This window comes from Rhipicephalus microplus, chromosome 9 (genome assembly GCF_043290135.1).
Source record: "Rhipicephalus microplus isolate Deutch F79 chromosome 9, USDA_Rmic, whole genome shotgun sequence".
Taxonomy (NCBI): Eukaryota; Metazoa; Arthropoda; class Arachnida; order Ixodida; family Ixodidae; genus Rhipicephalus; species Rhipicephalus microplus.
Window position 1 is genome coordinate 79,173,105 of NC_134708.1, and position 14,410 is coordinate 79,187,514.

Sequence of the window (14,410 nt, forward strand, 5' to 3'; positions counted from 1 at the left end):
GACTGGTAAGTGTGGTCGAATACTATTTTGTGCTCTGTACCCCTAGACGTAAAAAAATAGACTAGAAATCGATGTATCAACCCTTGGCTACGCCACTGGCTAAGGAAGAAAAAATGTTGTTTCTGGCAATCTACAACGCAAGCGTGTACCGGGCACGTCAAACTGAAAATACCTCCATGTTAGGGATTCACTCGAGATATGCATTTCTCACAGGCTGGTTAACGAGGTAACTTCAAAATGCTTTGTTTTAATGAATTCTCGTATTTCATCATATCAATTTTAAAAAAAACTTTTGCATTCTCTTTGTGCTCGCTGCGCTCCCAGACTTGCCAGATTTCTTTTCATTCTGAATATCTTCTCACAAAATGTCTGCAGTTGGGGTCCAAACGGCGTTGAGGAGTACAAGGCCAACCTCAACCTGTTCTTCGGCCACCTGAACAGAATACTGCCCTCTACATCGCTGGTCATCTGGCTAACAGCAGCCCCCTTGGCTCAGGATGTCCGCGGTGGATTCCTCATCCCGCAGCTAGACTTCCTCAAGTACTCCCTCCGATTCCACGTTCTCGAGGCCAACGCCTTCTGCAGGAAGGTACTTAGATTACGCTGCATCTCGACAGTCTAATACTCTTGTATGTTGCAGCAAAAACACATGGAATGTAAGCTCTGTGATCTATGTGGATTGTATTCACAACGATCAGTAATAACAATATCTTGGATTTTACGTCCCGAAACTATGATATTGCTACGTGCCAGTGCATGGAGTTGAAGAAGACAAAGCATGTAAGACTGGCGCGAGCTAATCTGTGTGGCTGGCGCTGCTCGCCTAACCGGCTGTAAATACATCGGTGACTACCCCTCTGAGTCAGTCTCCTTCTCGTAACATATTTGGTGGAGTTGTGCGATCCCCGTCCTCGCCACGGAACTCCGAAGCGGACGCTCCCTCCCGACTTACAACATGACCACTCAAGACTCGGCTACATTCTCTCCGGTCACCCGCCCTTCCGCCCGACCTGTCAACCCAGCGCCCGCAACAACTTTCGTGACGCTTACCGCGCTCAAAGACCCCGGCGTGTTCTCGGGCAGCGAGGGTTCCGACGTCGACCAGTGGCTACACCTCTACGAATGCGTCAGCGCCACTTACAGGTGGAATCCCACTCTTATTCTCGCAAACGTCATCTTTTATCTCGACGGAACCCCTCGTGTTTGGTTTGACAACCACGAGCATGACATAACAAGCTGGGACAGCTTCAAGGCAAAGATCCGGGAGCTTTTTGGCAACGTCTCTGGTCGTCGTGAAGCTGCAAAAAATGAGTTGTCGACTCGCGCACAATCTTCCACGGAGCCCTACATCGGTTACATTCAGGCTGTCCCTTCACTATGCCGCCAAGCTGACGAAAATATGTCCGAACCTGAAAAAGTTGCGCATATCCTAAAAGGTATCGCCGACGATGCGTTCAACTTGTTGGTATTCAACAATGTGTCATCTGTTGATGCGATCATTCAAGAATGCCACCGGTTCCAACAAGCTAAAAGCAGACGCATCTCCCATCAGTTCCAGTGCCTCCCGAACACCACTGCGACGTCTTCGTGTCTCGACACATATCATCCACCAGACACCTGTGACAACTTGACACCAATCGTCAGGCGGGAGCTTGAAGCGGCTGCTCCAGCTAAGGTGGGACCAACGTCCCCTGACCTCTCTCCACCAATTACGTTGCCTCTCATTCAAGCAGTCATCCGGCAGGAAATCGTCAGCTTGGGAATTCACTCTATCTCACCGCCTCTCCGCACCGACTACCAGCCCCGATACACGCCTGCACGTCCCTTCCCGACCGACTCCCCCTCAACGTTCCGTAATCCGTCCGCATGGCGAACACACGATGACAAGCCGATCTGCTTCTCGTGTCACAGAATCGGGCACATTTCTCGCCATTGCAGAAGTCGCTGGGGTCCTCCTGCACAACCATCCTCTCGTCCCTTCTATGCACGTCCTGCCTATCGCCATGAGACCAGCCGGGACCATTTTGCCCAGGAACCTGCTTCTGAACACCGCTACTCCCGCTCTCCATCCCCCCGACGTCGCCAGTCTCATTCCCCACAGCCCCGCCGACCATCTTCCCCCGCCTTCCCACGAGGTTCCCCGACGGAAAACTAAGCGTTGCAGCCCCCGGAGGTGGCGCTGCATCGCTCGGACTGACCGAAAATCTTCTTTTGACGATACCGACAAAACGGAACCTCATAGACGTACAAGTAGACGGCGTACATGTCACTGCTTTTGTCGACACCGGCGCCCAACTTTTCGTGATGACGAGTGATTTTCGCCGCAAGCTCACGAAGGTTCTCACACCTGCAACCACTCAGTTCGTCCGTGTTGCGGATGGTGGAATAGCATCTATCGTTGGAATGTGCTCCGCTCGTGTGAGCATTGCGGATCGACACACAGTTGTTCTCTTCACCGTCTTTGATAAATGCCCCCACGACGTAACATTAGGCCTCGACTTCCTGTCCACGCATTCTGCCTTCATAGACTGTTCGACCAGTACGCTCCGTCTACACTTGCCCGCAATAGAACCTCTTGCACAACGACCGAGTCGCCTCTGCACAACAGGACACGCGCGCCTCCCTCCACAGACACTGACCTACATAGAGCTCGTCTCAATACCACCAGTTCCCGACGGTGACTATGTTCTGACCCCTATCACCGATGTCCTCATAAGCCGTGGCATTACATTACCGCACACCATTCTGTCCGTCGTAGGAAATTCTACGTGCCTCCCAGTTGTCAACATTAGCTTGACACCTCAAGTTCTGCCACAAGGGATCTCTTTGGCGTCGCTCTGCACCTTAGAAGACAATGCTGTAGATGTTTTCGCGATGGCCACTCCTTCTGACCCCCACGCTCAACATCAATTTGGCACTTGCTCCGACAGCGCTATTACTTCGATGATCGCTTCCAACTTAACGCCGCAGCAGACTGATGAGCTCCACCAGGTTCTTCTGTCCTACATCGACGTTTTTGACATCAGCGGCCGTCCGTTGGGGAAAGCTACTGGTATGAGCCACCGCATAAACACTGGTAATGAGCATCCTATTCATAGGCGTCCATATCGGGTGTCGGCGGCCGAGCGTCACATCATCCTAAGTGAGGTCGACAAAATGCTCGCCAAGGACATCATTGAGCCATCCTGCAGTCTTTGGGCTTCTCCTGTAGAGCTAGTCCGCAAGAAAGACGGTGCATGGTGTTTCTGCGTGGATTATCGACACCTAATACTAGAAAAGACGTCTAGCCTCTGCCACAAATAGATGATGCGATTGATTGCCTCTATGGGTCCCACTATTTTTCCTCCATAGACCTTCGTTCCGGCTACTGGCAGATAGAGTTAGATGAAATGGACCGTGAAAAGACGGCATTCATCACCCCCGATGGCCTATATCAGTTCAAGGTCATGCCCTTCGGCCTTTGTGACGCTCCAGCCACCTTCGAACGAATGATGGACTCCCTGTACAGGGGATTCTTTGTGCTACTTGGACGGCGTCATCGTCTTTTCACCAACATTTGAAACTCATATAGAGCGCCTCTCAGCCATCCTGGGAATCTTCCGTCGCGCTGGCCTGCAGCTCAACTCGTCCAAATGTCACTTTGGACGCCATCAAATCATAGTGCTTGGCCATTTAGTAGACGCCAACGGTGTGCAACCAGACCCGTCAAAAATTAGCGCCGTCAAAAACTTTCCTGTACCACGATCTGCGAAGGATGTACGCAGCTTTATCGGACTATGCTCCTACTTCCAACGCTTCGTGAAAAGTTTTGCGCACATAGCAAGGCCGCTTACGCAGCTCCTCAAGAAAAAAGTCCCGTTTTCATGGGGCTCCGAAGAGGCTTCTGCGTTCTCAACTGTCGTCGCTCTTCTCACTACCCCTCCGATTCTGGCACACTTCAACCCTGCTGCCCCTACGGAAATCCGTACAGATGCAAGTGGGCATGGCATTGGTGCAGTGCTGGCTCAGAAACAACATGGCCATGATTGCGTTATTGCATATGCCAGCCGCCTCCTATCCGCCCCTGAACGTAAATGTTCGATAACAGAGCGTGAGTGCTTGGCTCTTGTATGGGCGGTGGTGAAATTTCGACCTTATCTATACGGACGCCCATTTTTGGTAGTTACCGACCACCACGCACTCTGCTGGCTCAACTCTCTGAAAGATCCATCAGGCCGCCTTGGTCGCTGGGTTTGCACCTGCAAGAGTTTTCCTATTCGGTGGCCTACAAATCTGGCCACCAACACCATGATGCCGATTGCCTCTCCCAGTACACTGTCGACGATCCTGAGGACACTGACGAGCCCACAGAGAACTCTATCATGTCAGTGTCCAACTTCCTTAATATTGGGAAAGAACAAAAGCGTGATCCAGAGCTGCTTGACATCATCAGCCGTATGGAATCCACCACAAATGATGCTTCCATCCGCTACTTTGTCATTCAAAAGGGTGTGCTATACCGTCGCAATTTCCGACGAGACGAGCCCGACCTTCTCATTGTTGTGCCTAAGCATTTGCGCCGCTGTGTTCTCGCCGAACTTCACGACGCTCCCACGGCTGGACACCTTGGCGTATCCCGCAAGTACGAGCGCATCCGGCGCCGTTTTTTCTGGCCAGGCCTTGCTTGTTCGGTACGCCGATACGTCGCCACGTGTGACCTATGCCAACGTCGTAAAACAACGTCGCTGCTACCCGCTGGCCATATTCAACCAATTGACATACCCGCGGAACCATTTTACCGTGTTGGGTTAGACCTGCTTGGTCCTTTTCCCGCATCAACAATGGGAAACAAATGGATAGCCGTTATTACAGACTACGCTACACGCTACGCTATTACGCGAGCTCTACCGACCAGCTGTGCAACCAACGTCGCTGACTTCTTGTTACGGGATGTTATATTGATTCACGGTGCTCCGAGACAGCTTCTCACAGACCGTGGCCGTACATTTCTATCCCAAGTCATCGCCGACATTCTGCGTGCTTGTTCCACGCAACACACACTGACAACCGCTTACAAACGGTCTCAAGGAACGATTTAACCGCACTTTAACAAATATGCTCGCTATGTACGTGTCGCCCGACCACCGAGACTGGGAACTTGCCTTACCCTACGCAACTTTCGCGTATAATTCATCCCGTCACGACACAGCGGGTTTTTTTGCCGTTCTACTTACTGTACGGAAGAGAGCCGACTTTGCCACTGGCCACAGTCATCTCAGCTCACACCTCATCCACTAGCGAGTATGCCAGCTACGCGATTGCGCGAGCCGATCATGCTCATCAGCTCGCTCGCGCTCGGCTGATGGCGTCGCAAACCAACCAATGCCGTCGATACGATGCGGAACATAGAGACATACCTTTCGCTCCCGGTACCTTCGTTTTACTCTGGTCCCCTCATCGTCGGCTGGGCCTATTCGAAAAACTTCTGTCTCATTACACGGGACCCTACCGTATATTGCGTCCCCTACGAGATCAGCCCCATCTGTCCATCATCATCTACTATGCGGCCCAGTGATATTGTACACGTCTCGCGGATCAAGCCCTACAAGAATGCGTCAGATAACGACCTTTAAAGCACCGGGACGGTGCTTCCGCCGCCGGGGGTCATGCTACGTGCCAGTGCATGGAGTTGAAGAAGACAAAGCAAACAGACTGGAGCGAGCTAATCTGTGTGGCTGGCGCTGCTCGCCTAACCGGCTGTAAATACATCGGTGACTACCCCTCTGAGTCAGTCTCCTTCTCGTAACAATATCATAGCGACGCTGTAGTAGAGGGCTCCACCAGCACACGGATCTCCACTATCCCGCCTTCACCGAAATGCGACCGCCAAGACCGGGATCGCGTCTTCGACCTTCGGGTCATCAGCCTTAACCACTGATCGACACTGCCGAAATATACTAACTACCAAAAGCATCAAGTGTCCCCACCCCCACCCACGCCTTGTTAGACTTTGTTGTCTACTGGCGTCATTCGGTTGCGTTTAGCAAGAAGAAAAGAGTAGTCAATCGTTCGCTCCTTTTTCGCTATTTCATTCACAATCTCGTTCCAGGAGGCTTGATGCCTCAAGTACTTACAAGAGTTTGTCAGCTTTCAGCACGCAGTAAGATTACGAGCTACTTGACGTGAGCTCGCAACCAAACCACTCGACTACTCGCTGTTCTGGCTTCGAAGGGCGCTGCTTTATATATTCTCGGGATAACGTCGAGCCCAAATGTCCAATAAAACGAATGGGAAAACGATGGTCGTCACTCCTGAATTGATAGAGCATTGCCTGCGTTACTCGACGTGTAGGTTCGGTCCCTCACTAAAGCATGCCAATTTTACATCAACTTCAATTCATTTCCATTTATGTTATAATTACTGTGCTACAGTTAAATCAGCAATAATGTCCTTTATACCTTGCTTAGCTTTCTTGTCTGTTGGATTCATTAGTTTGTTTTGTTATATGTACGTGCCAATTCCATTTGCATATACTCATTTTGGAGTTTCCTAGGACGCAACCCTCATCGACAGAGTGGGGACCATTCTCGCTAAAGAGTCACTTGTCCGACAAGTCAAGAAATACAGTCAACACAATACTTCTTTTCTTAGAGTGTATGTAAGCTAAGAAACATACTCACAGAGCGTTACTTGTAGATATGTCCCACTCCTATGTTGTTTTAATGTCACTGCGTATCAATAGTCAGCTTTAATATAGAGGGAAACAGCATACGCAAGTATTTGGCGTTAGCGCTAGCCTTGTGTGCTCACCACTGAGCATGTGCAAGTTACGGAACTACGGTACGCAAATACGGTAAGTCAGAACGGTAGCTTTCCTCCTTTCCATTGACAGTGTGCCCCCCGGACGACAGGTTATACTCTAACAGTACGTAGGCTGGCAGGCAACGTTGATGCAGGCGTGACAACGCCACAGTAATTTTTGAAAACCTTTTGTGTGGTTGGGGTGCGTTCACTAGTAAAATGTCAGCAAACCGGGAAAGGAGGGGAAGTACGGTAATACCTTATCCTATTTGCATACCGTATTTCCATACCTTGGTAAAATACTCTATTGTAGCGTTGAACGCTGACGTAGCTCTTATCGGCAGTACATGCAGCTGGCGAAGCCTCATTACTGAAATCTAAATCGAATACCAGTGTTTGGGAATGAAGTAGTTTCAGATAGCAGACGGACGACTACAAAGATTCGAAGTGGCTATAGTCTTCAGAAATAACTAAAGTAGCACCATTCTTGTCGGCGTGCAGGCTCCTCCTGTCCTCCGTGCATGGTAGCCTTGCTGGTGCAAGCGCCATCTTGTCTTACTCGGTCGCGCTTTTTTTTTGTTTCCACGATGACACCGGCTTGATTGATTGATATGTGTGCTTTAACGTCCCAAAACCACCATATGATTATGAGAGACGCCGTAGTGGAGGGCTCCGGCAATTTCGACCACCTGGGGTTCTTTAACGTGCGCCCAAATCTGAGCACACGGGCCTACAACATTTCCGCCTCCATCGGAAACGCAGCCGCCGCAGCCGGGATTTGATCCCGCGACCTGCGGGTCAGCAGTCGAGTACCTTAGCCACTATAGACCACCGCGGTGGGGCCACGACACCGGTTTACCTTCCCCTGTGCACCGGGAGCAAGAATGCCGGTGTCCGTAGTTTCCTGCTAAACGCTGTAGGAGAGGATTCTGCAGCTGCTGGGAGAGGAAGCAGAGGCGAAAGGGCGCCGTATGCGCTACTTTAGTTTTTATGGGACTTTAACTTCGACGGGCACCGCCATCTTGCCGTATACGTACGGGATCTTTTGCGAGCGTTAGCGTTTACTGCTACAATCCAGATATAGCACTCGTACGTAAGAGCTCGGGCTACATTAACGTTCTGTACATGCTCCATTGGGAGCACGCAACGCTAATGCTATAACACTAAATTCTTGTGTTTGCTGTTTCCCGCTATACTAAAGCTCTCTCTCTTTTTTTGCCTACATAATTCATGTCATATCTTTTCTCTTAGGTGGTATGTTTTCAATGGCCAATAAGCACTACATGGTAACAACGGTGGGGATACCCACAGTCCCTAATTGCCGTCTTTCTTCATATATCCTTCAAACAGCAATACACTAAACAATGCAGTTATGCGCAACAGGAACGAGAAAACTTAATTTTCAGTATCTTTGACCACTCCTCCTTAATTGCGAACAAGAATAAACGTAAAGGTACTCGAAAACATAACTTTCGATAAATTCGATGCAGATTTCCATGAGCGCAACGCTTCGCTGACAACTGTCACGGATTCCCAGGCCGCATGTAGAAGTCATGGCAACAGAAAAATCGGCGCACCGGATACTTCCCCAAAATAGCAGATAACTAGACATCAACTATAGCCGGATAATAATAACTTGAGTGCCGCTACACGAGATTGTTACCAGGAGCCTCTAAGCAGATGAGGCTGCTCGAGGTTTACTATCGAGCTGCCATGGCAACACCGTGGAGGAACCAACGCCCATTGATCGCAGTTGCAAAGTGATCCTGCAATGTAGAAGATAATTGCGGAGACCCTACCCAGCGCCGCGCGAGAACCTCTCGGCCGTGGATTCCGCAATCTTAGGTCGGCCACGAACAAACACATAAACATCTACATATTGCACACGTACCACCCCACAGCATATGACATATGCCCGTGGTGTGGGAGCGCACAGACGCCCTACCACATCACGAGCAAATGCACATATGACACCGATGAGCAGGGAGAGGATAATAACAGATTGAGGTGGGAGGCAATGCTGCCCAGTCCTTCCCTCAGGGACCAACTTAGGCTAGTCAGAAGGGCAGACAGGATGGCCAGAGCCAGCGGTGCTTAGAGTGCCAACCACGCAGTCTCTTGCACAAATAAAATTTTGTTTTTCTTTTTCGATGCAGAGATCCGCCGTGTAGGAAGTCTTAAAACATTCCTGCTGCTCTTACTTGTTAAATCAGAAAAAAAGTCAACTTACTCACTTTGCTTTACGCTGGTGTTTGCTACTGTAACCCATATTCACTAAGCAATGACTCATCCTTGCCTATTCGTAGACGGCTGACAGGTATGGCATCGATGTCATCGACATTCACTACCACCTGCGCATGTTCCTCGAGTATCGCGCAGAAGACGGCATCCACTGGCTTCCAAAGGGTGTGCGACTCTGCACAAATCTCGTCCTGACGCACATTGCCCTCTCGTGGGGTTCCAATGGGTCGCCTTGGTAAGTCACTTTAAAAAGTTAATGCTTCAACAAACCAAGAATGCAAAGCAGGGACACAGCGGTCAATGCGACAATATTTATCCCTTCCCTGCCTAAATAATAAGTGCATCATAAACTGATTCGTTTTTCTACAATTGTGTCTCTCTGTGGAGCTCTGAAGTAAACCCCAGCGTCACGAAACGAAAATGTTCACTCTTTGGCTTTCAAAATGGACCCACACATATGTGTGGGCTGGGCTTTTATTTGAGTGACATTTTCAACAGAAAAGATACAGGCGCATGTGGAATTTCCGCCCCTTAAAATTTCGTATGGAACATTTTGAAGCAGCTTCTGTCACTTGTTAAACAAAGGTACACGTCGCACTTGATGCAGCGTGTGCGGCTTCTTGATGGGCACCCTGGCAGCCTGCAGCATCGCGCATTTTTGATAGCGTCAACCGTTGGGAAGTGGTCAAAACCGTCGATGCGGATGTCAACACCTGGAATTTTCGCCACCCTGATGGCTTTGTCGACATGCACATCAGGAAGGCACAGTGATTCACTGTTGTCAGACCTGCTTCTTGTAAGTGACGCACGAAGGGCTTCACCAATGGCGAGGCGGAATTGAAGGAGGTCCATCGTGTCACGTCGTTGGGCACCATTCCTCCTGCAATCCTCACGGTACTGCATCCAGACATTCACAATGGACAAATCCACCATGTGAAGGCTGACTTTTAGAGTCCATTTCTTTGTTTTGATGGAGGTGCGGTAGTACTCTAGCAGCTGGTCGCAGACATCAACTCCTCCCATGAAGGCATTATATCTGCGAACAACCGCTGGTGACTGAACTTCAATGTACTGCTTGGTTTTTTTGGACCATCGCTTCACGGACTCCACTGGACTCGCGCCGGTACACGTAGAGGCAATAGTAACAGACTTGCTGTCCTTCCATTTAACAATGGCTGCTTTCCCATCCGCTCTTCTGAATTCCTGGAAGTCGCCTTGCTTAATCGTCGTGTCACTTTGAAAGTGAATTTTTTGACGCGTTTTGTCATGATCGTTCCAGTAGCGTCAATCTCTTTGTCAATTAGTGCATCCAAAAGCGGAATGGTTGTGAAATATCTGTCAAAATAGACCGATGAGTGTTTTGGCAGCGTTTCCACCAGCCTGAGGACAACGTTTGGACCGAGGCCGAGAGCAGTATCTGCAAGTGGCGTCGATTTTCCTTGGTAGACCTCAAAATCCATCACCAGTCCGGCAGAGGTAGTCAAAACAAAGTTTTTCAAGCCAAGTGGCCTTGGCTTTCCCTTCACATATTGCCGAAGCGAGCATCTGCCGGTGAACGAAATGATTTGTTCGTCGATTGAATAACTGACAGGTGCTCTGTCCAGTTTGTGGCAGCGCTTGCGCACAGCATCAATGATTGGCTCACTTTCCACAGCCGGTTCTCTTCTGGTTTATTTGGCGGCATTTGGGTGTCCACGAAATGAAGGCATGACCTCAGCGTTTTGAACTCTTCACGTGACATCACGTTAGTCACTTGGTCGACTTGATAACCCCTGCGCCAATACATGTGAATGTTCGGAAGGTGGATACATCCCATGATTATGTGCATGCCAAAAAGTTGCCGAATTTTCTGTGGAGTTGCCTTGAGTATTTTACCAGTTGTCGACATGCAGTACATGTTGGTCTTCTCTGCGGCATTTTGGAAGAAAGAGTCGTCAAAGTATTCAGAAAAATATTCAAGTGGCGTGCGCACGTTACCCGGCGGCTCACTGAGATCGTACTCGAAGGATGGGAGCGACTTTTCTTCAAAGGACTCTTCCTTCCAGATATATTTGCCTGATGGCGCACTTTGTGTAGCACATGCTGAAGTTTGCGCGATCGTGTTAGCAGCATTATCAAGGTCTCCTTGACTTTGCTCCTCTTCGTCATTGGAAGCCGCAACATGGCGCTCTGGTAACTCCCAGTCCGGGTCATCATCGTCGCTGCTACATTCAATGTCGGATGATTCCAACATCTTCATAATTTCCTCCATGTCATCATCGTTTTCGGGGTTGAAGATTCCTGCAGTACAAATTTTTTACACAATCAATGCAAGCGAGAATTCCGCGCTTCTAAAAAAAAGCGCGTGAAAACACCAGCAGCCTGCCGCCGGTAGCTGCGTTCGGGAGCGCGTTCGTAGTCACATGTGCCCAACCCACACATATGTGTGGGCTGCACTTCGAGTACGGCTTCGGGGTTAATTTAAGCATACTTTTGCCCAATTCTTTCACAAATATGTTCCGTGATGATTCAAGATGCATATTCAACAATTGCATGCCCTTCAAAAAGCGAAGTATCTATGTTAACTGGTACTTACGTCTCGTGGCGGGCGGCCGCTTGCTTCTTGTGGTTTGCGCCTATTTGGAAATGCGATGATGGGCCACCTGGTGGCTTTTTTGCGAACTGCCTAGATCGGTTAATTCAATGAACCCTCAAAAATGTGAGGGTTGGGCTTCAATGTTTGTGGGATTGACCGAATAGCCAAAATTAATTTCTTTGTGTACCCACACGTTTGTGTGGGCAGGGCAGGAAAGGGTTATGGGAATCGGGTTTTCCACCTTTTTGTGTGGTACACGTTGAAGTGAATATTTGCTAATTCAATAATTTTCTTAAGTGAAACTGTTCTTCTATGATAATGTCCGCCTGCCAGACTCATCATTGGACTAAGAATTGTTCCTTCCTGATGATTTAGAAGTGAGGATAAGGGTTTGTTTAGCCAGCATAAAGCGCTCCGGCACGTTGTTTTAATGTGTGAAGCTGTTATAACTCTGCGATTTAGGGCTAGCATGCGAAATACCCCGCTTCAGCGAGTGTACAGAAGTTGATTGATTTTTCGGTCACATGCGTGCTTATATGGGGCGTTTTTTCTAAAATTCATGCTCTCGCGATTGTGGGTCTACCGGCGATGCAATGTTCCCGGTATGGTAGTCATTTCTTCCATTGAGGTGATTTTTCGCATCACGTTGGTACATTTTGTTGGTACCTGGATGTGAACGCATGACCCCAGTTGATGCTTGTAGCAATTGAAACGCTAAACGTCGATGACTGCGCGATTTCCTGCATGGAGGAAGGAAACGGGAAGAACAATTGCACAGTGTGAGACAGACAGACAGACAGACAGACACACAGACAGGCAGACAGACAGACAGACAGGCAGACAGACAGACAGACAGATAGATAGATAGATAGATAGATAGATAGATAGATAGATAGATAGATAGATAGATAGATAGATAGATAGATAGATAGATAGATGGCGGGTAGGCAGGTAGGTTAAATTAGGTAGGTAGGTATTCCATTAGGCACGTACATGCAAGCTTCTCTTGCCCATGTAATGACGATAGGGTAAGAATTTCTGCATGTTGATTGTTTTTTGTTAAAATATAATTGCCATGTTAATATTTGGGTCATTTTTGCCGACGGCATAATTCCAAGTCCCGTTACGCAATATAACCACGTTATTAAAATTAACAAATCTGAAAAAAAAACACGAACTTTTCTTGGTCGTGTGGTACTTCAAGAGAAATAGAAAGTGGAAAGCATATGGTTGTTCATTGTAGTCGCCGAAATACCTTTGTATTAAATGCAACTCCATCACAATAAGACATGAGGACTGAATGAGCCAATACAGGTGTGACCTTCCGCTTACCTGTTCAATACAAAATATTGGGTGGTAGAGAATGAAGTCTCCGACTCTATTTAGAGGCGTGGCAGTTTGGGCTAGTTGGTAGGTTATGACGATTGTTTATAGCGCGAGCTCAGAACAATGACAAATAAACAAGAGGACGAGCACTCGTCTTCTTATTCCGTTGTCGTTTTGAACTCGCGCTATGACAATCGTCTATTGGCCAGCAGAAAAGGCGTGTGCCTCGGTTCTTTTGCCCTCATTTCTGTTGCGCGCACTGGGTGATTTCTTTACAGCGACAGCTTTCTGGTGGACAGTGAAAAGAAGCTTATTGAGGATGAAAGACGGCACTTTCGTTGTATACCAGATGAGGAAATACCAAGCCAAACATGTCGTTCCGAGGAACAGCCCTTGACCACAGCCGACAGATGGGACGAAGAATTTATTACATACGTGAGTTTCAAGTGCATGATTGGCAGTTATATCGCATGAGTCAGTTAACTCCTAAATGACAGTGGCCACAATTAACAGTCACCAAACTTCTTACCGTAATGTAAATAATAATTGGTGGTCAAATTTATGGATTTATGTACAGTACATAAATTATACACAGGCAAATTACGGTTCACAGTAATCCACTTTGCACCTTTAAGGGTGCAAAGTGGATTCTTCTGCCATGTTTATAACAAACACCCTTACACTCTGAGAAAAGAGTGTTTTCACGTATCCAAACATACAATAGGGTGTTTTTACTGGCCTAAACACCCTTATCACTGAGTCACTGCGAATGACATCAGCATAGATGATGCATGCCCACGCCAAATAGTGCACACAACCGAGCGCATTATAACATAGCCGATAGATGGAGCACTAGCGCTTCATTTTTCTTTATGAAGGACCACTCACGCCACATTATTCATCTTAAGGGTGTTTCGATAAACCAAAACACACTTTACTCCTAAAGGATAATTTTGTTGGAACATGATGGTTTTGTGACAGAAAAACGGCCTTACACCCTTATTTTGCAAATTCTGGTTGGGCAAAAGGGTGTTTTGCTTACTTGAAACCCTCTTAAGGATACAAAGTGGTTTACAGTGTCCGTGCATATATTTGTGTGATATTCATAATTTTTTTTTGCGTTGTATGTTCGTGCAATGTATATCCCAGTATTTTGAACGCGACAGCCCTGAAGAGCTCATTTCACCAAAAGTCCTGCGTTGGCGTCGGTGTCCATGTCAGTTTGAGCATCATTGATGGCGAGCGAAAAATTATTTTGTCCGAGACTGAAAAAATTGAGAAAGATGCAGATAAAATGATAATTTTTCGGTATGTGTTAGGATCGAACCCAGGCCATCTGCGTGGCAAACTTATGTTGTATACCAATTTCACTGTTTTTTTCCCAAAGCATTTTCAATGAATATAGTGGCTCCCACTATATTCATTGAAAATGCTTTGGAAAAAAAAAACACTGAAGTTTCCCGTGGATTTTCGTGGAATTTACAAACA

The 14,410-nt window shown here is 48.0% G+C and overlaps 1 protein-coding gene across 1 annotated transcript in view; it reads left to right on the forward strand.

The window, feature by feature from the left end:
• Positions 1-14,410, forward strand: part of LOC119164730 (PC-esterase domain-containing protein 1A) — a 32,083-nt gene that overhangs the window by 15,242 nt on the left and 2,431 nt on the right. The window contains exons 4-6 of the mRNA XM_075873923.1: positions 376-589; positions 9,087-9,256; positions 13,201-13,357. Of these exons, the coding sequence (XP_075730038.1) occupies positions 376-589; positions 9,087-9,256; positions 13,201-13,357 (541 nt within the window). The remainder of the gene's footprint in view (positions 1-375; positions 590-9,086; positions 9,257-13,200; positions 13,358-14,410) is intronic.